This window comes from Antennarius striatus, chromosome 17 (assembly GCF_040054535.1).
Source record: "Antennarius striatus isolate MH-2024 chromosome 17, ASM4005453v1, whole genome shotgun sequence".
Classification (NCBI taxonomy): domain Eukaryota; kingdom Metazoa; phylum Chordata; class Actinopteri; order Lophiiformes; family Antennariidae; genus Antennarius; species Antennarius striatus.
Genome location: NC_090792.1, coordinates 7161404 through 7189346, shown reverse-complemented (window position 1 = coordinate 7189346; position 27943 = coordinate 7161404). Strand labels below are relative to the sequence as shown.

General features: G+C 41.5%; 3 protein-coding genes across 10 annotated transcripts; all 3 read left to right on the top strand.

Annotated features, from left to right (window-relative positions):
• Nucleotides 1-260: 260 nt before the first annotated feature.
• Nucleotides 261-8242, top strand: zgc:154055 (uncharacterized protein LOC556036 homolog). Of its 3 annotated transcripts, XM_068339493.1 has the most exons (11): nucleotides 261-622; nucleotides 921-977; nucleotides 1533-1641; nucleotides 2172-2297; nucleotides 4833-5006; nucleotides 5093-5310; nucleotides 5397-5558; nucleotides 5891-6032; nucleotides 6678-6898; nucleotides 6989-7140; nucleotides 7292-8242. In XM_068339493.1, the coding sequence occupies exons 1-11, from the start codon at nucleotides 438-440 to the stop codon at nucleotides 7390-7392; spliced, it is 1647 nt and encodes a 548-aa protein (XP_068195594.1). In that variant the 5' UTR covers nucleotides 261-437; the 3' UTR covers nucleotides 7393-8242. The 3 variants fall into 3 exon arrangements, with proteins under 3 accessions (XP_068195594.1, XP_068195595.1, XP_068195596.1); XM_068339494.1 differs by lacking the exon at nucleotides 921-977 and having other exon boundaries at nucleotides 7292-8241; XM_068339495.1 differs by lacking the exon at nucleotides 1533-1641 and having other exon boundaries at nucleotides 2222-2297; nucleotides 7292-8241.
• Nucleotides 8243-8348: 106 nt separating this feature from the next.
• tdh2 (L-threonine dehydrogenase 2) lies at nucleotides 8349-11889 on the top strand. Of its 2 annotated transcripts, none has more exons than XM_068339496.1 (9): nucleotides 8349-8674; nucleotides 8808-9023; nucleotides 9707-9749; nucleotides 9836-9906; nucleotides 10005-10154; nucleotides 10238-10410; nucleotides 10488-10578; nucleotides 10662-10931; nucleotides 11013-11889. In XM_068339496.1, exons 2-9 carry the CDS (start codon nucleotides 8831-8833, stop codon nucleotides 11156-11158), a joined length of 1137 nt encoding a protein of 378 aa, XP_068195597.1. In that variant the 5' UTR covers nucleotides 8349-8674; nucleotides 8808-8830; the 3' UTR covers nucleotides 11159-11889. The 2 variants fall into 2 exon arrangements, with proteins under 2 accessions (XP_068195597.1, XP_068195598.1); XM_068339497.1 differs by having other exon boundaries at nucleotides 10662-10894; nucleotides 11013-11176.
• Nucleotides 11890-13082: 1193 nt separating this feature from the next.
• srrm1 (serine/arginine repetitive matrix 1) lies at nucleotides 13083-27272 on the top strand. Of its 5 annotated transcripts, none has more exons than XM_068338816.1 (17): nucleotides 13083-13235; nucleotides 16860-16949; nucleotides 17185-17307; nucleotides 19533-19703; nucleotides 19952-20046; nucleotides 20130-20348; nucleotides 20512-20697; nucleotides 20841-20942; nucleotides 22406-22614; nucleotides 23380-23454; nucleotides 23778-23864; nucleotides 24033-24168; nucleotides 24305-24391; nucleotides 24486-24956; nucleotides 25059-25239; nucleotides 26085-26258; nucleotides 26470-27272. In XM_068338816.1, exons 1-17 carry the CDS (start codon nucleotides 13215-13217, stop codon nucleotides 26578-26580), a joined length of 2538 nt encoding a protein of 845 aa, XP_068194917.1. In that variant the 5' UTR covers nucleotides 13083-13214; the 3' UTR covers nucleotides 26581-27272. The 5 variants fall into 5 exon arrangements, with proteins under 5 accessions (XP_068194917.1, XP_068194916.1, XP_068194915.1 ...); XM_068338815.1 differs by having other exon boundaries at nucleotides 20823-20942; nucleotides 24039-24168; XM_068338814.1 differs by having other exon boundaries at nucleotides 20823-20942.
• The last annotated feature ends 671 nt before the right edge of the window (nucleotides 27273-27943 follow it).

The following is a 27943-nucleotide window of genomic DNA, read 5'->3' as shown; positions in this document are numbered from 1 at the left end:
AACTATTAAATCTAGATCTACGTACAGGTACAACTTTTTGATCATTTTTTTCCCACTCGTGGAACCAACTCTTCCTCCACTCCGCCACTCCTGGTGTGAATAAGTGCTGTTGTGTCGCCATCTAGCGGCCATCTATTATACAAACAGGCAGCTCACCGCTATCTGGTGTGGTAGAGAAGACAACACTTTTTTGCCATCAATTACACAACTGCATTACTCAGGAAATGTGCGCTTCCTCCTTCTGTAGGCTCAACCATCGTGATTCAGTTTCCAGAAGGCTGCTAGGATACCTGTGTGTGAGCAGCACAGGCTGATATCACTATTTATAGGCTCCTTATCGCCAAACATACAAACTGAAAGAGCGAGAAATAAGATAATTTGCTTTCACTTTCTAAGTGAGGCCAGGGAGTGATCTGAAGACGTTCGGTTTTATTCTGATGGAGTTTTCCGAGCACATAAAGACAGCCAACGTGGAGGATGTTGTGCTCCGACAGCCGCTCCAGCCGCCGGCCAGAGGCACCCTGTGCGTCACCGGCCACCACCTGCTCTTCTCGGACAGGGAGGAATGCGCCTCCCGGCAGGTCTTACTGCTCATCAGAAACATAGACGCCATCGAGAAAAGGTGAGGGATGGGAAAAATATGTTTGATGTGATTTGATGTAAAACAGCAATAATGTCTTTCCTCCTAGAACATGATTGCTTATTAAACAGAATTCAAGCAACAGCTTTAGTGATGCTTAATTACAGCACATTATTAACATGTTTATGGATCACTCTAACACGTATTTGTTGACGTTTATAATTGCACACAAATTACCTAACTAATCAACACTGAAGCGCTCTCTAACGTGCTGCTGAATGTTTCAATCTCTAATGAACAAATTAAATCTTTTTTCTTTCCTCAAATTTTTTTTAACCAGTGTGGAAAACCTGTCGGTCTATTCGGCCCAGTTCTCTAAAGCAGGTTGCGGTGAAAGGTTGGACATCATTTGTATTGTCGTTTGTCTGCTGTGTGCTGCTCTCATTTGCTGAAAGAGGAAATGTAGTGATAACATAACACACACACACGCACGCACGCGCGCACACACACACAAACACACACACACACACACACACACACACTGTTGACAGTTGCCTGCTACTAACACCTTTTACTTTGCTTTGTGAAGTTTGTGCATTGCTGAAACCACTTGCTGTACTTTCAGCCTTCAACAACAAGTAAGTGTTGCTTATTTGTTAGGACATAACACATACACACACACACACACACACACACACACACACACACACACACACACACACACACATCTTGACTTTCATTTTGTGCTCAAACTTTTCTGCATAGCTGTTACCAAGACACGGGGGATTGCGGGAACAAGAGTATCATCTTTATTTTCGTATGTAAAAGTCACGGTGGTGTGTGGTTGTGTGTGTGTTTGTGTGTGTGTGTGTGTGTGTGTGTGTGTGTGTGTGTGTGTGTGTGTGTGTGTGTGTGTGTGTGTGTGTGTGTGTGTGTGTGTGTGTGTGTGTAGGCTATCTGGCTCTTCAGGGACGATCACCATTAAGTGTAAAGATCTGCGTGTGCTACAGCTTGACATCCCAGGCATGGAGCGATGTCTCAACATTGCACACTCTATTGAGGTATTAAAATCTATTATTTCCTTAAATAGTAAAACCATCACTAACGATCACTAAACTCAACAAAAAGTCATCAAAATATATCAAAATATGATGACTTATGACTTATGATGACTTATCTTCAAGAGTGACATTTCGAAAAAATATCAAAAATGTGCCAAAAATTCAGAAAAAATAGGTTTTCAAGAACAAAAACTTCCTAAAAAAATCATGATACTGGAAACTTGGTCTTGGGTCTACCCATTCCTGGGACATTTAAGGTTTCCCTGTTGAAAGCACAGTCAATAGGAAAAAGCAGACTTTGGGGTAGGAAAACACCACACCTTCAAAGACGATGCTGAATCGACCCAGGAACAGATGACACTGATACAAAGACAACATATTGAAAATCATGTACAGTAAATACTTTTGCTCGTGTGAAAATCTCCCAGAGATGGTGATTTAGGGTTAAGATGGGCTCTGACATTGTTCTTCTAAATTTTTATCAGTGTTTCTCCTTATGACTATTCAAATGTTTCGTGTCTGTCCTTTAGACCCTGTCCTGCCTGGATCGGGTGTCGGAAATGTACCCTTTCTTTTACAGACCCCCTGACCTCAGCCTGCAGGACCAGTGGGGGATCTCGTCCCCCGAGCAGCACTACAAGCAAACGAAGGAGCTCGTAAGCTACAGCACACTCCTATAAAGCTGTTTCTACTGCACAGGAATGTAATTATACTTGCATAAAACACACACAAACACACACACACACACACACACACACATACACACACACACACACACACACACACACACACACACACACACACACACACACACACACACACACACACACACACACACACAGAACCACACATGCAAGCACAAGCGCGCAAAGCATCACGGTCAACTACACCAAACAAAGGCGAAAGATTCACATGACAGGAAAATGTAGGGAAACTGAGTGTGCAGGTCTACAGTCAGGATTTCCCTGTTTCTTATCTTTCATTTGTCCCCCTTGGCTCTAGCATGTGCTGCTTGCAGTTGAATTCGTTTTCATAGACACCTTCCTCTGGTGGTGCGTTGCCATGATGAGAATTGGATTCTGAGGTTAAAATTGTTTCACATGTTCATTGGACCTTCGTTTCCAAACTTCAGACTGAAGTTAAATATATCCAACAAGAAAGTGACAGAATTCCACTTTGCCTCAAACACCAGCTGAGTATGGAAAAAGAAAAGATAAAGTAATCAAACAAAATAATTTTTACATTCAGGGTAGCCTATGTTTGAGGTTAGTTCAAAGGTTCGAAGGTTGGAAATCCAACTAGCAGCTCATCTAAACATGTTCAATCCAGTTTGTTGATCATGAAAACACTTGAATATTCAGGTTTTTTGACTCTACAGTCTTCTTCTTCTTTTCCTTTCAGCTTTTCCCTTCAGGGGTCGCCACAGCGAATCAATTTCCTCCATCTAGCCCTGTCCTTTGAATCCTCTTCTCTCACACCAACTACCTTCATGTCTTCCCTCATTACATCCATAAACCTCCTCTTTGGTCTTCCTCTAGGCCTCCTGCCTGGCAGTTCAAAACTCAGCATTATATTCACTATCTCTCCTCTGGACATGTCCAAACCATCTCAGTCTGGCCTCTCTGACTTTGTCTCCAAAACCTCTAACATGTGCTGTCCCTCTGATATACTCATTCCTGATCCTATCCTTCCTGGTCACTCCCAGAGAGAACCTCAGCATCTTCATCTCTGCTACCTCTAGCTCTGCCTCCTGTCTTTTCCTCAGTGACACTGTCTCTAGACCAAACAACATCGCTGGTCTCACCACAGTTTTGTACACCTTTTCTTTCATTTTAGCTGAAACTCTTCTATCACACATCATACCTGACACTTTTCTCCACCCGTTCCATCCTGCCTGTACACACTTCTTCACCTCTTTTCCACACTCTCCATTGCTCTGGACTGTTGACCCTAAGTACTTAAAATCCTCCACCTTCTTGATCTCTTCTACCTGTAACCTCACTCTTCCACTTGGGTCCCTCTCATTCACACACATGTACTCTGTCTTACTGCGGCTAACCTTCATTCCTCTCCTTTCCCGGACAAACCTCCACCTCTCTAGCTTCTCCTCCACCTGTTTCCTGCTCTCACTACAGATCACAATGTCATCTGCAAACATCATAGTCCATGGAGATTCCTGTCTAACCTCGTCTGTCAGCCTGTCCATCACCACATCTTCTATTTCTAGCTTCAGACTCATCACTCTATCCGACACTCTTTTTACCTCCAGGACATTCCTAACAAACTCCTCCTTCAAGATAACTCCTACTCCATTTCTCTTCCCATCTATACCATGATAGAACAACTTGAACCCTGCTCCTAAACTTCTAGCCTTGCTACCTTTCCACCTGGTCTCCTGTACACACAGTATGTCTACCTTCCTTCTCTGCATCATGTCAACCAACTCTCTACCTTTTCCTGTCATAGTTCCAACATTCAACGTCCCTGCTCTTAGTCCTATACTCTTGGTGTTCCTCTTCTCTTTCTTCGTGCGAACGCACTTTCCTCCTCTCCTTCTTCGACCAACAGTAATCCAATTTCCACCGCCGCCCTGTAGGTCAACAGCGCCAATGGCGGTCGTTGTTAACCCGGGCCTCGACTGATCCGGTATGGAAGTCATAGGTTTGATTCACATCTTTGATTTGGCAAAAGTTTTACGCCGGATGCCCTTCCTGATGCAACCCTCTGTATTTATCCGGGCTTGGGACCGGCACAATAAGACACTGGCTTGTGTCCTCTTGCGGCTAAATTTTTTTTCTCTACAGTACTAGGACTTTTTCTTGGCTGTCAGGAGTGCTGTTGTTGTTGTTGTTGTTGTAGTAGTTGTTGTTTTTGTTGTTGTTGTTTGGGTTTACCTTTCCATGAATTTAACATATCAGGAGTCTAATTTATCTTTTATATGACATCTTTTCACTTATTCATTACGTTTTTCCTGGTAGACATTCACTGACGCGTTAGACACAAACTTTATTTTCCTGATTAAAGAAAGAGCTCTTCACCTTGTAAAAGTTAGTGAGACATTAATCATTTTAAACCAGAAACAAAATGTTCCAGGTGTTGCAAAATTCTGGATTTCATTTCTTCCCACAAAGAAAAGAGTTTGGAAATTCCTCCTTGAGCACTAACCCCTATCCTACTTCCTGTGTTTGCAGCATAACAGCTGGAGACTGAGTTCTGTGAACAGAGACTACTCAGTGTGTCCTTCTTACCCTCAAACAGTCATCGTCCCCAAGAACATTGATGATGATGTGCTGAAGAAGTCGGCCAAATTCCGACAGGGCGGACGCTTCCCTGTGCTCTGCTACTACCACAGGAAGAATGGCGCGGTGAGTTGTTTTCATGTGTCTCCACTGTCGGCCTGATATCATTATACCTGCAGCTAAACTAATCTAATCAAACTAAAACCTGACAGGTAATTATGCGCAGCAGTCAGCCACTGACTGGAGCCAATAGAAAGCGCTGCTGGGAGGATGAACAACTCCTCCATGCTGTGATCGAGGGTTCTGACAAAGGTTACATCATCGACACTCGCTCCAGCCAGCAGGCGCAGCAAAACCGCATGGCAGGAGGAGGGTTTGAGTCCAAATCGTCTTATAGCCGCTGGAAGAGGCTGCACAGACAGATGGAAAGGTGTGTGCACACACATCAGGTAATAGAGTTTTGTGTTTTGTCACATCAAACCTTATTCACCTTGTATTTTTCTTGTGTGTGCACAGGGGTAAAGCTTTGCAAGAGAGCCTCATCAAACTGGTGGAGGCCTTAGGTGATGCATCCCATAATATGGACCGCTGGCTCAGTAAGCTTGATAATTCAAAGTGGCTTTCTCACGTCCAAATGGCTCTGTTGACCGCTGGTCTGCTAGCAGAGTGTGTGGAGAGGTATGCACAGCTGTGTTAACTAAATACCTATTAATACTTTTTTAAGCGTACACAACAACAACAACAATAGAATAGATTTATGATGTGAAAGTTAAACCAGGAAAGCATGTTCTCAGTTCCTCTTAATCTAAACTTGGAGGAAAAGCATAATAAAATATAACACAGATAAAAAATAAAAAATATACAGTAATGCTATGTTGAAATCAAACTAAAATCATGTCAGCAGCTCTAGTGAACTTCAGTGGTTGTTTTACATCCAAATAAATGCTTCTCTGATGTTTGTATATATGTTGAAGGAACAAGACCGTAATACATGTTGTTGCTTTGTCCAGGGACGGTCATTCGGTTCTGGTTCACGGCTCTGAAGGGACCGACTGCTCATTGCTCATCAGCACTCTGGCTCAGCTCATCATGGATCCATGCTGCCGCTCACTGGAGGGCTTCCTGGCTTTGTTGGAGAGGGAGTGGGTTCAGGTCAGAGTTGATGTTAAACATTATAAATCTGTGGAGGTCCTTAAAAAATAAATTTGCAAAAAATTCTAATAAAATGTCAGGCATTCTGAGTGTCCTAATAACATATTTTAAGTTTGTTTTTTGTTTTTTTAAATAAAAAAATAATGATTGGATCATGAGAGAGCATAACCAGAGCTGTTTATCAAGCTCAGTGGTTGCGACTACGTATCTGACTACAGGATGTTGCTTCACCATGAACCCCTAACAGGAAATGCCTTCAAAAAAATGACATGTAGCAGTCATAGATTCTACAGAAATGGTCTCTTTTACCCTTTTACCTCTTGTGATAGTTGCGAACTCTAAACTTTGGGGAAATGGCATAAAGATTTTTTTCCTTAATTTTCTGACATATGAAATAAAATGTCAATTGTAAAAGAATGTTTTTGATACTTTGTAATTTCACAGTGAAACAAACAACTGATACTAACATATCAACCGATATTAACACCATTAATTTCCCTTCTGAGATTAGAAGCAGTATATTATATCTGATCAGCAGAAATAGAAGACTAACACTATGCAAGAAGGTAGTAGTGGAGGTGATTCGACATTATATAGAGAATAGAGAACAGAGCTATTTAATTATGTTTAAAGTTTCCTCTCCAGGCGGGACACCCTTTCCAGCAGCGTTGTGGCCACTCGGCCTACTCCCACACCCGCCCCCAGCAAGAGTCACCGGTCTTCCTGCTGCTGCTGGACTGTGTGTGGCAGCTGTGGAATCAGTTCCCCCTAGCGCTGGGCTTCTCTGAGGCGCTGCTCCTCAGGCTGGCAACTGAGGCCTATGCGTCCGACTACGGTACCTTCCTGTGTAACAACCATCAAGAGAGGTCTGTCGTACTGCTCAGTGTAGCTGCGCATTAATCTGACAAAATCCAGAAATTTCATTAAAAGCATCCAACCCTCCCTCTCTTTCTCAGGTGGGCTCTGGCAGTGACAGAGAACACTCACTGTTTGTTCCAGGCCCTGCTGAGGCCCAGGGAGAGAGAATACTACTCCAACTCTCTACATGAACACACTGAGCTGGCCATTTGGCCCTCGGTCCACCCTCAGTCCCTGCAGCTTTGGAAAGGTAATCTGTGATCGGTGTCTGCATTCAAACTTCCGTCAGCGGTGATGTGCTTTTGTTGATGGTGCTTTAAATATACAGCATCTCCTTTGTGTTTTAGTTTTGCAAACTATGTAAGTACTGGTACTGATTCAAACTCACGTTTGAACCTAAGGTTTTTTTCTGAGGTGGACCCAGCAGGGCCGTCAGCTTCAGGAGGCTCAGGAGGAAATAAGGACCATGGTCATGACGTTGGGGAAGTTGGCTCTCAGTTGACGCGGTGATGAAGTGGAGAAGCACAACCTGAAAATATATAATGTGTTTAAAGGGAGATTCACAGGTCATGTATTTACATATTTTAGTGTATAAACGATGAACATTTTGGAGTCAGTCCAGCAGGCTGCCCTTTAGCATAAAGCTTTAAGGCGATTCAGAATGTCCAAGCTAGTTGCAGAAGGATTTGTCTTGTTCTGTAATCTCTCAATGGTTACAAATTGCTGAAATTGGCCAAAAATTCAACCATACCATACCCATTTCCTTAAATTCCAAACTCTTCCAGATGGACTCTTTCCTCAAACGGTTGATAAGTTTGTGTTATAAGGTCCCTACAATATATCACCGTAAGACCAGGTTTAGAGATTTGATTTAAAGGTTCATGTGCTGCTTCCTTTGACATCACATTTTAACAGTACACACTTTCATTTAAAATTCTTTAATTTTGTTTGTCTTTGTTTTATTGTTTGCATTTTGTGACATTGCTCTTGTAGTTTATGAAAGAGCTGTAAAAATAAAGTTTTTTTTCAAACTTGCAAAGTAGAAATTATTTTCTAACATTCATTTATAAAATTTCACGGCTCGGCGTGGCAGTGCTGCTGTGTGGCAGGCTTGTGGGTGGAGCCACGGCTCCACACCTGTGGGTCCTCTCCACATCTGATACTCATCCACACACCAGTAACTGATTTTCACACCTGAACTTCATTGGTGTTATCGTCATGAGGCTTTTTAAGCCAGGTTGGATGAGAGCTGGTTGCGGGCTCGTTTCTCAAGTTTGGTTTCTGGTAGTCTGTCCTGATTTTGTAATTCTTGTCTGTCTGGAGAATTTTTGAGTTTGTTATTAAATCATGGAGAAAAGATTTGCTTTTGGTGTCCTGCATTTGGGTCCATATCCCGCCATACGTGACATAAATAACAATAACAGGAGGGCTACATAACTGACGCCCCTCCCAGCCCCGTTAAGCTCAGCTCAACACTGGTCACAAACCAAATCCCTGTGCCAGTCAGCATGTTTGCTTGCTGGATGCTGTCCTGTTCAGTCTGGAGCCACAAGCCCTGGTGATTACACAAAGTGAACAAGAACCACAACGCCCAGGATGACTTTCCACACCTGCTCATTTATCCAGTGGATGGAACTGAAACAGCGACCGTTTTGATGGTCCAAAACAGTCATCTTAGCTGAATTGATTATTTGCATCAGAGGAACAACTTTGGATTCTTGCGCTGTAGCTGCATCAGTCACCGTTGGACCATCATCTGTCTGGGGTTTCTGATTTTCATATAGGTACAAAGTGTTTTCCGTATCCGATTTCAGCTTGATTCATATCTAATTAATGCTATTTTAATACCATGTTTATATGCACCATTGATCATGACTAAGATGAAAAAGTTTGACCTGACCATATGATCCCTTTAAGCTTACTCGAGCTCTTTGAAGGACATGCAGCAGGGTGTTCGGGTCTGGGAGCCCACTGCCGCTGTGCTGGGCCTGTTTTGCCGAGGTCGTCTTGGCAGGATGCAGATCTTGGCAGGTCGCAGCTGGAGCTGTTTGCCCAGGGAGATGAGCAGGTGGAGCAGCAGGGAGACCAGCAACCCCCCACCTCCTCAAGAGAACCCCCGCGTCCTCATCACAGGTAGGACTCATTGTCTTTTGTCATTAGCTCATACTATTTTGTCCTGACATTTATGCATTACAAAGGAGTAGAATGTTTCGCATGTAACCTACTACTGACCCGGTGAAGCTGCCAGTGCTTTCTACCTCTTTCAGTAAAGAGTGGGTACAAAAGGGGTTGAGAGCTTCACCAAAAAGAGTTAATACTGACAAATGTCACGTCCAAACAGGTCCGAACTTTAGATTAAATATAGTACATTACCTCCTTTTAGATGGACCCATATTGTGGCGTCAAATGAGTTGTTATAATAATAGATACTTGCTATTTTTTATTTTTGAGTTTTATCTGTTGTGCACCAACAGCAGCACACCCTGTTTTGACTCTTCACAAAAGGGCATTCAGACAGTGCCTTTGGCATTAAAGAGCCAGTGAGAGCAGCATAATACTCTGGTGTCACTTATTGTGTCGGGACAGGGCTTTGGAACAAACAAAAAGATGAAAGGTGGCATAACAGATACACTGATGTCATTTTCACAACACATTCCAAATGTTTGTCTCCACATTTTCTCTGAGTTTCTCTCTCTCTCTCTCTCTCTCTCTCTCTCTCTCTCTCTCTCTCTCTCTCTCTCTCTCTCTCTCTCTCTCTCTCTCTCTCTCTCTCTCTCTCTCTCTCTCTCTCTCTCTTTGTGTGTGTGTGTGCGCAGGCGGTCTTGGGCAGTTAGGTGTGGGACTTGCACAGATATTAAGGTGAGATACTATACTGTTGAAACTTTCAAAATAATAATAATAATAATAGTAATAAAAATAATGTGAATATCAATATCTACATCTAGGAAACGGTATGGAACAGAGAATGTGATCCTGTCAGACATTAAGAAGCCTCCACCAAATATTTACAGCAGTGGTAAAGCTAAATTAGTTTGTTTTTCCATATTTTGAATTCACAATTTGTTTTCTCACCTTTTAATCAGGTGCTCCATTTTATTCTCTTTTTCCCATGAGGTCCATTTGTTTACGCTGATGTGCTGGACTACAAGCTCCTCCGAGAGCTCATTGTAAATAATCGCATCACTTGGCTGGTGCACTACAGTGCTCTACTTAGTGCTGTTGGTGAGGCAAACGTGGCTTTGGCACGCAAGATCAACATCACAGGTTTGCTGAGCACACATTTAGATGTTCCACCTTTATAGATGATGGTGTATAAACTCCACTTTGAGGCTCTGCTGTCCATCCAGGCCTTCATAATGTGCTGGACTTGGCTCTAGAGAACTGCCTGCGCATCTTTGTCCCTAGCACCATTGGAGCGTTTGGCCCCTCTTCTCCACGTGACCCGGCACCTGACCTCTGTGTCCAACGACCTCGAACAATCTACGGCGTGTCCAAAGTGCATGGAGAGCTGATGGGGGAGGTGGGCTAAGCATGCACATGCTCCTGGTATTTGCATGGTTTTGGGACAACTCAATTTCTTTAAGTCTCTTTCTTTAGTATCTCCATCATAAATATGGTCTGGACTTTCGCTGCTTACGCTACCCAGGAGTTATTTCAGTTAACACAACTCCTGGAGGAGGAACAACCGGTATGACGTTGTGTATGTCACATGGATTCAGTGCAGTCAGCTTTACGTTAAGGACTAAGCCCTCCTGATATCTGTCTTCACAGACTATGCAGTTCAAATCTTCCATGATGCTCTCAGCACAGGCCACCACGAGTGCTACCTACGTCCCAACACCCGTCTTCCCATGATGCACATCTCGGACTGCCATCGTGCGACGGTGGAGTTCATGCAGGCCCCAGAGTGCCAGCTCTCGCTTCGTACCTACAACATCGCTGCCATGAGCTTCACTCCAGAAGAGGTGGCCGAGGAGATTCGCAAACATCTCCCTCACCTCAAGGTCACCTACAATCCAGACTCAATCCGCCAGACCATCGGTACAAATTAATTTGGGATTGGTTAATAAATTACGTTTGACGTTATTTTACCTAATGTTGTTTCTTCTTGTTGTTTTGTAGCAGACAGCTGGCCTGTGAGGTTCGATGACTCCAATGCCAGGAGAGATTGGGGTTGGGCGCCGGCTTTCGGGCTCGAAGAGCTGGTCTCAGACATGCTGGGCTCCATTCGAGACAAGAGGACAGATGAGGGTTTACCAGTCAGCTAGCGAAACCTGACGGATCGATGACGTGTTGTCCAGCCTGCATTCAGCAACAATCCACTTCCTGTCAATTAGTCTTCACAGGTTGTCAACGGTAATCACCTGTTACTCTGGAATATTACGGCTGAGAGCCAGGCACAGTTTCATTGACAGTGAGATTGACCTTTTTCTCAAAAATGCACACTTGAATCTTTTCAGGGAATCATATATTGTCAAAGTTTCTCTTCATCTTTGTTGGTTTTAATTGTTATCATGGTATAAGCACCACTTTTCACTTGGGTTTGTTCTCAGATGGAACAGAAAAATACTTTCTAAATTTCAAAATGTCTTGTTTACTGCATCTGTGGCCACAACAGTCTGTTACAATATCTATTAAAATGTCCAATACAGTGTGGACGAGCTGCACATTTAAAGTAACAAATCTAACCCACTGTTTGGTTTCAGGATCATATGAGTTGGCAGGCTCAGGTAACTCAGTTAACTTTCAACGATTCTGCTGTTTAACACAGTCTTTGACAATATAGTCTATCTAGTGGATCTCACACAGTGAATACAAGCCCACTATTGTTGCTGTGTCATCTAATAGGATGCTTGTGTCTTAGTTTATTTCCAGCAGTGTGATTTTGTTAATGACAGAGCACAATAATCCTTGAATGAATCTTTACTTACTGTAGATTTCTTTTAAAAGCAATTTCTTAAAATGAAGTGTACTTTGAAACAGACCTTGAATAATAAAATTCAACAGCAGGGATGATTGTGAATCCTTGAATTTAATGTGTGAAATGTACAATGGGGAATTATTAGTTTTCTGAGTGGACTATGGTGATGTTTATGATCAATTTGAAGTTCTTCATTTTTCATTAGCATAATACACACATGAAATATATGGGTACAAAACATTATTTTAAAAAAAAGGCTGACGGCTGACGGAAGAGCTTTAAATTAGAAAAGATCTGAACTTTATAGCTGTGTTACAGATACCAACAATCTTCAAGACGTGAAATCCAAGGTTCATGGTTAACCGTGTCAAATAATGGGTGAGATCAAGAAGTATAGATCAGATCAGATCTTGGACAGTGAAGACGGATAGTTTGAGAGAGTAGTGATAGATGCCATCCATGTTAAAGTGGAGAAGCCATCTCTGAACGGGGGGGTGGTCTGCAACATCACCTTTCGCCAAATTACAATCATGTCCTTTCGAAACGCCGAAAAATATTGTCTCAGCAGATCAACCAAGGTGATGTGTCTCATACCAGTGACCCTCATTAGTATACAAAGGTGAAACTCGCATTTCAACGACACCCCTTTGACACACTCATCAACAATCGTTGAGAAGCGAGACGGGTTTCCACGACGGTCGTTGGAATGTGAATTGCACTGACCACACCCCACGGGGTCAAAAAACGGGGACAAGACCACCCACCTTTAGAACTGAACAAGTCTCTTGAACTTTCTTAAGAACTCTCTTAAAGTCCAGTGGATTGACTTAAACAGCTTTGGATGACCAAGAAGTATGATGACAAATACAATAATATCCTAATTGTAACCCTACGATATATTGCAAATATAAACAGGAAGCAAAATGAGAGTTGGCTTATCACGAAAACCTTTGACTGTTTAGTTTCATCAATTTTTATTTCAATATTGGAAACATGTGAATACAAAAACAAATAACACCCTTTAGGTAATAATAATCATAATGTATAACTTCTCTGTGCCCCGAAAAATATTCCTAACTTCCACTTTCATCACAGCAGCGGTACTTCGTCAGGAACCGCCCTGCTGTGTGTCTTACTCCATCATAGCCAATCTTTCTTTGATGGCTATGATGGAGATATACGTTTGGGGTTGGTTAGAAATTGGATCAAAGCCCACAATAAGCCAATCAGATGCAGAGTACGGCGGGTGATTATCCACTGCGGGAGAAAATAGCCACGGTACGTGTAATACCTGTTTCGTCCTCGAGAGGAGCGCGACTTATCCGGCGGCTGGCCTCCTAAAATATCTGTGTAGAACCGCACGGCCTTCTGATCGTCATCTGTTAATATCATCTTCTCCGAAAATGGACGCGGGATTCTTCCGCGTAAGTATTTAAACCTACTGTTTAATGTCTTACTACCAATATGCATCGAGGTGTATTGGATTTTAGTTGTTTAATCAGCGATGACGTTATGCTTTTGAGTTGGAGGAAGGCCATACAGTCAGAAACGGTATGGCCGGGGCTTCGTCTGAAAACTTACGTGTTTCACGTTTCAGTTGGCTATTTTCATTTTTTTTGTCGCTTCTATAAAATGAATATTCGTTCCCTTATAATATGTTTAGAACATTTAATCGCATTCATATAATGTCATAGTAGCAGATATAGCATTTACAAGAAACGTGCGAGCCAACCTAGCTAGCTATTTAGCTGCTGCTAATTTGTTTGGCTTGAGTAAAGATGGCGTCCCGGGGTTCATCTTCTCTATTTGAGTCACGACGACTGCTAAGCTAACATTAGCTGCTGTGACTACCGATGCTTGGAATACTTGTTGAATTTAAAACTTTGTCACGTTTAATATCCTGCTCATGACATTGCTTCTGTTTGTACATGACTACGTAGACAAACCTACCTAACATTATCCGTTTTCAGCAGATTTGATGATCGAACTCCATCGTGCTGAAAACACGCGTTCTAACATTGACTCAGATTTGAACCTTTAACCCTTTTACACATTTTTGCTTATTTAGACTGTTAAAAGATAATAAGACAGCCTGTAAATGTGGAATTTTGCCCGTTTTTCCGTAACAAATGGAACTTTTATGTCTGGCAGTTATTTACAATTTACTTGACGTTGTAACTTACTGTGTAACTGCAGTTTAAAACGAAGAATCATATAAGTCACATCTTCACCTTTCGGCTATTCCCTTCAGGGGTCGCCACTGCGAATTAGTTGCCTCCATCTAACCCTGTCTTCTGCATCCTCTTCTCTCACACAAACCACCTTCATGTCCTCTTTCACTACATAAACCCCTTTGGTCTTCCTCTAGGCCTCCTGCCTGGCAGTTCAAAACTCGGCATCCTTCTACCAATATATTCACTATCTCTCCTCTGGACATGTCCAAACCATCTCAGTCTGGCCTCTGATTTGTCTCCAAATCACATCGCTTTTTATAATTTTCCTACAGAAAACACTGTAAATGGATAATACATTTAACATTTTCACTCTCAAATTTAAAAAGAATAAAAACTATTTACAACACAATTTGAGTTTTTATCTCTCTTCTGTGCAAAAACAGGACATGAAATGTCAACTATATAGGGCGTTTGTTTTGTTTTTTTCTTAATTTTTATAAACCAGAGGACAGTTCTGTGCTTCTCTGCCCCTCAAAGGCCTTTTAGGTGCTGTCTGCATCCAGACAGGAACTGTCTGCCTGCAGGCACAGGCCCACATTGCAGTCCTTACACTCCCAGAGACTGTTCCTCTTGCAGAGATTCTTTACGCTTTTGGCTTCCAACATGTGTGTTTTCTGAAATGAGTGTGAAAACTACATCAAAAATGAGAATTTTGACATAGTGGTGTGTTTCCCACATTGAGAGGTGCTTGGACACCTGGGGTGCGTTTGGGGTTGAGCTGCAGTGGTTTATGGTGTATGATGATGTGGTGAGCAGCTTCTCCTCACCCTCCCTCTCCTTAGACACAGAAGATGAAGACTTTTTTATGCTGTCATTTCATAGCACATAGTATAGAGTATTGCTTACCTATGTTGAATGCACTTTATTGCAAGTACCGTATTTTCCACACTATAAGGCGCACCTAAAAGCCTAAAATTTTCTCATAAACCCATAGTGCGCCTTATAATCCGGTGCGTCTTGTATATGGATTAATATTCATATTAATATTGGTTAAAAACAGGATCGCTGAAAAAAAGCCGGCAGTCTGGCCACCAGTCATGCCGCACTTCGCCACCAAAGGAGCATCCTCACAAGGCACTCGGGCCTACATTCCCTAACAACGGTAGTCAAGGGGCGTCACCGAAGTCCCGGCTCTGACTGAGCTGCTCTCAGACGGTAGAGCAGACTGTAGGAGCACCGGTGATTACGTAGCAAAACATAAGGAACTTTCAACAATTTTATTCATCAAGTTTGACTGATCTTAGTATTTCCTAACTATTTGGCGTCTGAAATAACCCACTTTAAACTTAATTGGTCTTAAAAATGTCATTGTGCTGTCATCTGGAATCTAGTGACGGTCCATTCTATTAGTCTGCGGAAACACACAGAGAAACCGACATAAGGCGAATGAAAGACCCTCAAAGCTGAACTTACAGCCTTTTCTGAAATTTCAAGAGCAGAGTCAGTGCTAGACAAAGGTGTCTGGTGTGCTGCAATTCATTTACAAATGTAGTTGATAGCTCTGGGCGGGCGGCGGAGGGGCGCTTTCAGGCTTCTGTATTCTGTCTGCAGCGATGTGCGGTGAGATTCACGGCGGTGAGACACCAACGTTAAAGTCAGTTCTAGAAGTAAAACAGCATCATATTTGACAGTAAATTAGCAGCCTGACATTAAAAACTAGTTAAATAATTGTTTATGACATACAGCAGCAAATAGCTGCACCTCACCTCCAACTGGACTACCGATCGATCGAAAAAATAATTAATAAATGAAGACAAACGTTGGAGCTTAAATATCTGCTTCGATCTTCAGATCAGGAAATAATCCACTCTGTTCGCACTGACTCGTAATTAATTGAACCAGTTTTTAATGTCAGGTTTTTTTTATATGCGTGTTGACTTCTTTCTAAGATGGCAAAGTGATCAGGTTTCCTTGATGAGACTCAGAATGGCTTATTGACATAACAATAGGGGCCATTAAAAGGTAGTCAGGAAGTCATGAATGTAATCACGACTGCCTGAGCAGCGCGGTTATATCTAGTGGACGGATTGCGCAACTACAGCTGCTGCAGTTTATCAAATAAATTTTATTTATTTTTTTATTGTGTGCGTCTTATAATCCGGTGCGCCTTATATATTAAATAAATTATAAAACAAACAAATTATTGATTGTGCGCCTTATAGTGCGGAAAATACTGTCGCTTTTGGTAAAAGCGTCTACTGAATGCCTATAATGTATGTGCCTCATCCCAAAACAAATGAAACTTAGAATATTCGGCTGATATTGTACAAACAAGGCATAGATACTAAAAAACATACATAGAACAAGACCATGTATACAGTTCCAGTTGACATTTTCCTTCAAATCTGTTGCATTTCGCTGAAAATCTACACCACCTCCACTGTAAAATGCAATGTCTCAGCTTTCAGACACCATTGGAATTTTTCAGACAGCACAAATGATAAAATGTGCCACTCTGTGTTAAAAGGTTTTATTGTAACATATGTTTACCATTCATAGCATATTCTTTTGCAAAGTAGACCTATTATCATTTTTGTAGACATGCCTTGTATATCTGAGTCAGTGTTGGGTAAATTTATCGAATATTCATTATGATGTTTTGCTATTTTTATTGAAAAGGTGACACACACACACACAGTACAGAGAGTTGTATATTTTATTTAGTTGTGACTTGTATTTTCTAGATTCATGTTCAAGGGTGAAGAGTGAAAACATTGTCATTGTCCAATATGGATGCAGTATCTCCGGCAGTTACGGGGCAACCGTGTCCGATGAGATCAGGTTGCATGGTCTGATTGTTGGTTTTATTTTCAGGGCACGAGTGCGGAGCAAGACAACCGTTTCAGCAACAAACAAAAGAAACTACTGAAGCAGCTGAAATTTGCAGAATGTCTGGACAAGAAGGTAGAAGATGATTAACATTAACAATATTGTTCTATATTATTCACTTGTTTCAATTTTTTTTTATAGAACTGTATTGACTATGCAGTCTGTTTTGATATGCAATTTTCTGATAACGGTCTTCTATAGAAGGTCGTTTTGATTGCATGAAATGACTCCATATAGGCACCGTACATACAGGTATATTAGTCATTTTTTTGTAAACTTTCCTGTCCTTGGTTGCTTGTTTTGCCCATAGGTGAACATGAGCAAAGTGAACTTGGAAGTCATCAAACCTTGGATAACCCAACGAGTGACAGAGATTCTTGGATTTGAGGATGACGTCGTCATAGAGTTCATATTTAACCAGTTGGAGGAGAAGGTAATGTCTTTGTTTGTTTTTTGTTTTATTTTCAGAAGTGTCAAACATATAAGGGCATTGCTTAGCAAGAAGGGATATAATCAAATAATTGCACATCCTAGTCAAATTGAAATTGAATGGGTGAAGTAACAGTTGGTGTAAAACTGATTTGTAATGAAATATCCATGTTTTGCTGTTATGTGTCTTAGTGAATTTATTCAGCAGCCTTCTAATAATGATGTGATTTATGATTTAAAAGGCCTGAACCAATATGGATGTTATACCTTGCATCACAAGAATAGCACCAACACCTAATTAGCTCTCTCCTGAGCCCAAAGTCACTGAGCCCAACTCTCCCTTCATGATGCAGTGTGTGGTTTGAGGTGAGTTATATGCAGGGATCACCTATATCATGATAGTGAAAGACACACCTGAACAATGCCATAATCATTATCCGTGGGTATTTGCAGTGCATCATTTAACTGCCTAGAACCCTTGAAATATAATTATATGGGCTAAAAACATGGAGGTTTTAGGTTTTTCTAAAGTTTGCTATAAAGATTAATTAAATCCCTCTTTTCCTCATTTTAACAGTAACCTCAGGGTATTTTAACAACAAACTAAAAATTATTGTCTCAGCTACCACCTCTGCTTGAAGGTTTCAAGTCTTTGCACCTCTTTGGTGTCATCACAAAATTCCAGTTGCATGTATAACCACACCTACTACTCAGTCATAAATACAGCCCAGGTGTATATCTGCATAACTGCAGCAAATTGAGAACCTCAGCTCAGTGAAACAAAATTTGTTGCTCTGTAAGGTCTGTTAAACCAGACCTTTGCTAGTATCTTTGTGAGGTATGGGCAGGTGTGGAGTAGACTTCATATTTTCAGCCATAATTGTCAGTACATCACTCTTGAAAAAATTGATATGTAGAGTGGACGTGTTTTTGATTTTAAGTCCTTCTTGCAAGTAGAACTGAGCCCCACTTAAGATATGCATTTATTTTTTTACAGATTAAAAAATGCAAATTATTCATACCAAATGCTATTTTTTTTTTACAGATTTTTGTGTAGATATGATTTGTAAGGTTTTACTTTTAATATGTACCGTTTTGAGTTTTTCATCATACTGTGCCTTATGTCCAAGCCACTAAACACATCAAGAATACTTTTTATTGCCCAGGTTCGCTTTAGGAAATGATAAAACTTAATTTTGAATGATGCATACAGCATGTTTCTTTTGACAATTACTTCTATTGCTATTCCCATTCCCACTGTGTAGTGGATTTTAATTTTTTTCACAGTAATGCACAGCAGAGATTATTAACAGCTACACCTGTATGTATGTAATGATATTTAACAAACACCAGCACTGCAGATCATTTGATCTTTCTTCTGCCATAGATTTCAGGGGTTGGGGTGGGATTTTTAAAGCTAAGATTAAAGGGAGCTGTTGCATAAAGTTCATAAGGGGTCATTTATCTGAGACTACGGTAACTCAAAATTATTGTAAGTTGTTGAAATAAAACTCCTTTTTTGTGTAACTCTGTACTCATTATTGCTTGTTCGTCTCTTGCAATTTAGATAAATGATATAACATTAAGCTCAAGGTGGTTGAGTCTCAAGCAGTAGGGAGGCGGAAGCAAGCCAGGGGAGCTCCGTGCCCACTGATCCCACGGGACTCACTGAAGACACCGGAACTGTACTTGCAGTGTTGGGTTTTAATGCACTCTGTATTGTGGCTATTTGTTTGCTGAAGTGTAGACTCTGGGGAGACCGGAGAAGGAGGGGTGGGCAGAGACACACAAATGTAAAAGTAGAGGGGATAACAATGAGGAACTGATAATGACAAATTAGTCTTTGTGCAATGGGAGTTGTCTGATATATTGTATATCTGGGGAATAACTATCAGATTGGGTAAATCAGAATGCATGCATGTGTCTAATTCTCCCATCTGTTAGCTCGCATTCTCAGTTTGAGTACAATTTAAGTTAATTACTTAAATTGTTAATTAAGTTACTATTTTTATAGGTTACTGAGTCATGTATTGGACTCTTGTATGTTGAATTGGCAAATCAGTCTCACATGTTTTGATTATGATTAACTACATAGTCGCAGGGATAGTCTAGTGAGGACTAGAATGTAGCTGTCCCATTTGTGGGATCCTACCTCCCTCTGATATTTAGTCTTCAGTTATTTTAATTACCATGTATTCTTTCCTCTCCCCCTTCGTGTGTCTGTTGCAGCACCCAGATAGTAAGATGATGCAGATCAACCTGACAGGCTTCCTGAATGGGAAGAATGCCCGAGAGTTCATGAAAGACCTGTGGCCCCTCCTGCTGAGTGCCCAGGAAAACATCGCTGGTATCCCGTCTGCTTTCCTGGAACAGAAGAAAGAGGAAATTAGACAGCGACAGGTGAGCTCCTTCTTGTGATATTATTCTGCATGACTTCTCTTTGTTATAGGAAGGTCATAATTTGATGGAATGCAAAGGAAGTAGCCTTGACAGAAAATGTGAGGGTGCCTTGTTGGGAAGAAAGTACATTTTCTGAAACACACCTCTGTAAATTTCTACAGTATCCTTATCCTATAAAAACCATAAATAGACAGTAATGTCTATCAAACGATGATTTTTTTATTTGTCCATTGCTCCATCTCTGGTAGATTGAACAGGAAAAGTTGGCTTCTCTTAGGAAGGTCGATGACAATAAGAAGGAAAAGGACATCAGAGACAGGGCTCAGTCAAAGAGCCCAAGAAGGTAAGAAAAAAAAGATTTTCAGTAAATATTGTTTACTTGCTACAGGATGAAAGAAAGTATTTTTGGTTTGCCTTTCCTCCTAGACGAAAAACAAGATCACCATCACCACGACGAAGATCACCCGTGAAACGGGAAAGGAAACGTAGTGCATCACGTTCTCCCAGACGCAAACCCAGTCCAGCAGCTGGCAGTTCACCCCCACCACCCCTGATGCAATTGCCTGCAAAACCTTTGGAGCAGCTCGTTGAACCAGAAGTAACGGCACGGGCCTTGCCAGAACCAGTCCTTCAAGAAACCACACAGTGTGTTGAATACTCTTTGCTTAAAATTTTTATCTCTACCCAAAAAGTGATACAAAAGTGATGGTTGTCCTTGTAAACAGATAATGTATGGATATAGGTTATGTTTAAATAAAGAAAATATCCCATTAACATTTGAAAAATAACTGCTGTCTCTTGTTTGTAGTGATACAGTTGTGGAGGTTGTTCGACCAGATTCTGTGACTGAAGTCAAGGCACCTTCACCAGACAAGATTCAGAAGAAGGAGGAAAGGCCAAAGTCCCGGGAAAGGGAAAAGGACAGCAGGAGAGAGAGACCTCACCATCGCTCTCGTTCTCATTCCCGCTCTCGCAGGCGACGCTCCCATTCAAGGTAGTTTTTTAACATTTAATAAAGTGATAATTTTCAGAAGTAAACTAAACACAATCATTTCTATATTTTACACATAGAAAAGGCTTATGAAACACTCCATGCACTTCCTGTTTACCCTATCTCAGATCGTACTCCCCTCGTAGGAGGCAGAGTCCCAGGAGGAGAATGTCTCCACGTCGAAGGAGCCCCCCAAGACGTGGCCCCGCGAGCTCTAGACACCGACATAGACGCTCCCCTGTCCGCAGGTCAGTGGCTATGGTTTAGTGTTTGAAGAAACCATTGTTGAGTCTCGGGATTAATTCCTCCATAACCCTGTCATATTTTATTAGTGTTCTGGCCAGCATGTGTTTGTTTAAAGTGGCTGACTGATACGGGACCAGCTTTTTTGCTAGTCAAAAGATAAACTCTTATTTTGTTACATCCTGCTTCAAAGTGGTGATGTATTGTAATTGTCAGTGTTCGTGTGTTCTTCCGTTCGTTAGTCGACCAAATATCTTTGCAACCGCTGCAGATGGAAAGATGAAACTAAAAGCACATTACTTGGGCAGCAAAGGGGATGAAAATGAGATGATGACCGGGACCAGGGGTCACCAAATGGCGGTCCGGATCCGAAACACGAGGTGGTTTTGTCCGGACCCGTAACCACTCCATGATAAATTCAAGAGTAGATTTTCTTGGTGCGTTTTTCTGATGGTCACGGCTACAGATGGCGGGCGTTGCTCCTCCAGTTAATACGATAATAGCTCCACTCATTTCAGCCAATCAGATCGTTTGTTTACCTGCACAGTCAGCGCACCTGGAAGTGAGACAGCTCGCTGCCGCTACCGCTGTGAGTTTACCGCTACAGGAGCACAGAGGAAGGGAGACAGTGAGGACAGCATAGCTCCAAACGAAGGGGGGTCAATGAGGAAAACTGCTGGTTAACACTGAGTGGACGAAATTTATGTTTATTCCTCCGTCAGGCAGTTCAAACCATTTTACCTCATGTAATCTGGAAACGTAGCAGTAATTAATAACGTGAAGTGTCACTACTAAACAAAGCACAGAGCTTTTGTGTAGAATTATCTCCTGAAGTCCGAGCTGAGGGCAAAACGACTTAGAAAAATGAAAACGACTGTTCAAACATCTTTTAGTGATGGGACAGTTGTAAGTGCTTAAAAGCTGTTGTTGACACATTGTTTGAGGGAAAACAGAAAGATGAGATGTGTGGAAAAACTCCTGATGTCAGCTTCAGAAAATCAGAAATAAAATACAGGCTTAAAATTTATGTGCCTGGGTCTACTTTTATTTATGGTAAAGTAAAAGAACTAGCTGTGCACTCAAACATATCCTGCATTGAAAATTGATAATAAATGATAATGTGGATATAGGGGCCGGCTATAAGACACGAACTGGACTTGGGTTCAGACTTTTTACTAAGAGGAAAGTTTTTATATCGGACCCCGTGACTTTTAATTGAAAACCCCTGACGTAGACCTTCAGAAAACTAGGTCAAGGTCAAATTTCAACTTTTGTACGCTTAGGAAACGGATAAGATAGAAATACAGTGTGAGTAAGACTGTAGATAAAGGCTAGTGCTTTGATATATGAAAGGAGTCCAGAGTACTAGCTTTGATCTTTGACCTATGCAAGTAGGTCAGGGTAAAATTTTGAATTCAGGGGTGTCGCGCGATGTTGCAGTCTGTGACTGCCTTGTTTGAACCTGCAGGAGGCGCTCTCGATCCGCATCATCATCTGGAAGTAGCTCCTCTGGCTCTCGATCACCGAAGAAAGGAATGAAAAGAATATCTAGCACTCCACCTCGAAAGCCAGTCCATCATCCTGACAACTCCATCAGCCCTGCTGGGAAGGACAGGCGGTCACCATCGCCCCGGACCAGAAGGGGCAGAGGCTCTCCATCACCAGCTAGATTGACTGGTATGATCACTGTAATTCTTTGATTATATCCCGCGAAGGGGATGAAGTGTAATTGTCAGTGTTTGTGTGTTCGTCCGTTAGTCTACCAAATATCTTTGCAACCGTTGCAGATGGAAAGATGAAACTAAAAGCACATTACTCAGGATGAAAATGAGGTGATGACAATAACATTGAGAAAATTAGGTCGAGGTCAAATTGCAACTTTTGCACATTCGGGAACCAGATAAGATAGAAAGATGAGGGAGAAGGCCGGTGTGAGTAAGACATACAGGTAGATCAGAGCTAGTGCTTTCATCTACCTATGCTTTGAATTACCCTGACCTATGAAAGTAGGTCAGGGTAAAATTTTGTATTCAGGGGTGTTGCGGGATGTTCCAGCCTCTGACTGCCTTGATTCTAGTTGCTTTCTGTAATGGCAGATGATAGTTTTTTTTCTGCTAAGTTGATTTCTGCAGAATTTAATTCAAACTGCTAAATTCTGTGAATTGTCTAAATCCATTGAGAAATTTTTTATGGCTGGTTAGGTTCTTTATTTTTATTGTCAAAAATTGTCTTGGGTCAACCCAATTTCGCTTTCATTTTTTAAAGATTTTGTTTATATTTTCATGTCCCAATTTTCTTGGAAAGTGGCTTATCCTTTGATAACAAAATTAGGCAAAACAAAAACATGATTTTACATTTGAAGTTTGCTGGGTTTCAAGATGTGGCTGCTTTCACCAGAGATATAATAAAAGGAATGTAATGCAGCTAAAATCATGTTCACAGGTCCAAAGCGAAAGCCAGGAAGGGGTGAATCTCCATCTGATACCAAGCCCAGACCTTCTGAGGGGTCAGAATCGGGTAAGCCGTAAATGAATGTTTAAATTATTAACTTTCACATCACCTCTAAATGTTATTGTCAGTCCCCATGAACACAAATGAAGCCTTTTTATTATTAGTGTTATTTTTTAGCCCTTTATTTCTTTGTATGGTATGACTACAATGAATACATATTCAAAATCCTTGTATTTAACAAATATGTTTATGAGTCTTATCATTGAAGAATGAGTTGGACTGATGACTTTTGAAAACTTTAGCCCACATGAATGAGTATTTTTACCATCTAACTGTGATTCACGGTTTCTGGCAACACTGATGGGGAAACCTAATGTTCAACATTCCAGATGAAGATAAAAATGAGAAAGGGGCAACAGCAGATTCGGTGCAGCAGCGGCGTCAGTATCGCAGGCAGAATCGACAGTCGTCTTCAGGTTGCAATCTTTCCCCTTCTGGTCTCTGCCTTCACAGCTCCTTCTCTCTAACACTCATTGTCACCTTTTTCATTTTTGACGCAAACCTCAACCTTGCTGTTTTTTCCTTACTGCATACAGTTGAGAATAGAAGATGATCAAACGTTGATGTACTCTCTTTAATGTTAGATACAGGCTCCTCTTCCTCAGAAGATGAGGGGCCCAAAAGGCCACCAGCAGGACCAGGTGCCAGGAATGGTGAAGTCAGGAGGAGACGCAGTCGTACACCGTCTCCTCGGAGGCGCCACAGGGATGTCTCTCCAAGGTCAGATACCACCCACTGTGCTTTTTCATTTTATCATCATGATTTAACACCTTTGATTGAAGTCCAAGTTGGTCAGGTTAAATGAGCTCAAACATGGCATCACAATTCATTTTTTAATGTTTGTGCACCTTTTTAGGAAACGACGTTCTCCATCTCCTGTCCGCAGACGTCGCTCTCCGTCTCCTCCACGCCGCCGCAGATCTCCTTCTCCCCCTAGACGAAGGTACAAAGAAAATATTTTGGATCCTTTCAGTAAGGATTTTCAGCATAAAAAAAAGTTTTGTTTATTTTAAATAATTGACTTTGGTGCTCTCCAGGTCTCCATCTCCACCCCCTCGTCGTCGTTCTCCATCCCCGAGAAGATATTCTCCCCCCATCCAGCGTCGCTATAGCCCCTCACCTTTGCCGCCACAGAAGAGGATGTCCAGTTCTCCCGCTAAACGCTCCTCTCCATTGGCCAAGAGGCGCCCTTCCAGGTCCCCTAAGCGTAGAAGTTCCCCTGGCCAAAGGAGACGCACACCTCCACCATCCTCATCTCCACCAAGACACAGGAGGGGCCCCATGTTGCACGCTGTCAGGCCAAGCAGAGATGGGAGATCCTCAGGTGCAGGCAGGCACCTCTCTCCATCTCCTGCAAACCGCAGTCGCAATGTTAGGATCTCCCCCAGTCCTCATGGGCGCTTTGAAACGTCTGGTACATCTCCAGCTGACCAGCGGAGACAGCAGTCCCCCTTACACAGCAAACCCATCCGTCGAGTGTCTCGCACCCCAGAGCCACGCAACCAGAGGTAATCAACTCTGTCAGAATGATGGACATTATATTACATGCTAGAAATTGTTGCATATATGGGCCACCTCCATTTCTAATACCACTTTTTTATTTTCCACAGACCATCTCCGAATCCCCAGCCAATGAGGAGAGGATCCTCCGGATCAGTTTCTCCCCAGCCAGCGCCACAGAAACGTCCAGCCCCTGGGTCTACGTCTGCTTCACCATCCCGCTCTGCCAGTGGTTCTCCTCCACCAGCCAAAAAGCCCAGCAGTGGTTCGGGGAGTCGATCCCCAAGCAAGGTTAGATATTTTCTTCATTTGATGTCCAATATCACCTGGATACGCTCTGGTTTACTTCGCCTGGAATATAAATACCCTTTAGGATTTGATCTAAACTATCCCAGGTGTATTTTTTGAATGTGTCCTCCAATACATTTTGAGTTTGTAAAACTCCCTTGCTAAGTACAGCCCCCTTCACACTGATTGTAAAACAGCACCACAATGAAGACCTAAGAGCAGATTACCCTTGTAGTTTTAAGTAGCATTTCAGCTTCTACAAGCAAAGGAAATGTGTTGTTAAACACGGCTACTTTGTGGTCTCATCTAGAGTTTTGTAAAGAATATTAAACCAAAGGAAAACATTTTATATTCGTTGTTACATGAAAAGTAAAAACATTGAGGTGAAACAAGGGTTAGCTCAGTCTTCAGTGAAAGAGATTTTGGGCTGTTGTCTTGAAATGAGTGGGGACTCTGCTGAGGCACAACCCTTTCATGTGACCATATTGCTTTGAAGATGTTAGTATTTTAAAATTATGTAATTATATCCCCCTTCAAAGCGGTGATGTAATCGTCAGTCCATCAAATGTCTTCGCAAAAGTTGCAGATAGATGAAAATGAGATGATATCCTTGACCTTGAGAAAACTAGGTCAAGTTCAAATTTCAAGTTTTGCACACCCAGGAACCGGATAAGATAGAAAGACAAGGGTGAAGGCAAGTGTCAGTAAGACCGTAGATCAAAGCTAGTGCTTTGATCTACATATGCTTTGATTTACCCTGGCCTTTGAAAGTAGGTCAGGGTAAAATTTTGAATTCAGGTGTCTTGACTACCTTGGTTTTAGTTGTAAAAATTGTTTTTTTTTTTCAGACTTCTGATGTTGATGGCGGTACAAAGAAAAAGAAAAAGAAGAAGGAAAAGAAACATAAGAAAGACAAGAAACACAAGAAGCACAAGAAGCATAAGAAGGAAAAAAGTGGTGTTAGTGCAACTGGAGATGCACAGGAGCACCAGGCTGTGGAGGAGGATGGAGAGTCAAGGAAGGTAAAATGTGTGATTTTAGTTTCAGGGGGCTGCTGTGTATCAGATCGTTTAATTCATGTAATAGTTATTCATTCATTGTCACAACTGCTTCATCCGCTGTCGCGGGGACTTGAAACCTATCCCAGCTGGCTCTGTATGTTAATTCTGCACAAACGTTCTGTATTGTGTCCAGTTGTTGATAATAGTAAATTTTCTGCTTATTTTGTTACAGGAATCTGAAAGTGAAGTAGATGATAGCTTGGATGACCTGGAGAAGCACCTAAGAGAGAAGGCTCTACGCTCCATGAGGAAAGCCCAGCTGTCTCCATCACAGATGTCCTGAAAATGTCTCTCTTCAAACTTCCACTCACTCTTGATATTTGTCATCAACCTGGTTCAGCTTTAGAATGTACAAATTGTGGAATCTTGAGTCTTTTTGTTTTCATTTAACTAGTTTTGGTACATTCTGGAGGATGTTTCCTGAAGAAAGTCAATTAGTGTATCTAAACTGTAACCTTGTGTTGTTCATAATTTTAAAGTGTTAATCGGGGGAACAAGTTCAGAGGATTGAGTTTGGCAGGTATAAAATATTTTCCAGAGCCTATAATAGATTCTGTTGAAGTTAATGCATGCGCAGTGATTGTTTCTGATGTGCATGAAATGAACCACTGACATTGAGGTGTAGAGTTAAAAAAAAAAGACAAAACCCAATACAAATTAATGTAATAATGCAACTGTCCATCAGTGGAAACGGTAAGGCTGTAACAGAATGCCTTGTACCGTATTATAACTGAATAGAGGTGTCTGACATTGCTTAACCTTCTGTTTTCTGACATTTTTGTCAAGACTAAACAATCTTATGTGATGCAGTTCAATGCTTTTGTTTTTACAAATTGATTGATTTGCAATGTTGCATTGTCACACTTGCCTCAAGCTAATCCCTATTGGACACCTTTGATTTGTATTTAGTACCCCTGATTCTTGTCAACTGTCATCCTTTCAGAATTAAAACCTTTTTATAGGATGTATACTTTCCTTGTTAAGTGTCACATCTGGTTGTCCTGTGATCTGTATCGCCTAGACGAGTATACAGGAGATAGTCGTTGCATAACTGAAATCATCTATGAGAGTCCGTCATACATACCCTATTACAACACTTGTTGCACCCTATTTATCAACTGGTTTAAAATGTATGTTCCTATTAGGTTACATTAGAGCTGTCTCTGTAGCACTGACTAGCTGTTTCTAGCTAACATGCTGTACACGTTCCACGTCTGAGTAATTTCTTAAATTTAGAATTGGTTGCAATGTGTATAATACAAATCAAACACAAAGGGACAAAAAAATAAACCAAATAAAAGAGGAGGGTGGAGACTATACAATATAAATTTATTAATGATGGAAAATCATTTTGTTGCTTTAGAATACGTAAAGTTCGTCTAATTACTATTCGGACTGAAAATAACCAGAATGTGAAACCTACACAACCATTGATTCCATATCTACTGGGGCGTTGCCATGACCAGACTACTCTGTCTCTGATTGGCCTACTATGAAATTCTTGCCTGAATTTAAACCAATCAGCATCTCTTATTTCTCCACCTAACAAAGCCAAGGGGACATGTCCTGACCAATCAACGGTAGAGTGGGGCGGGTCATGTCTTCACATAGTATGATTCAGATTGTAGTGAACGGCTTCTGAATCC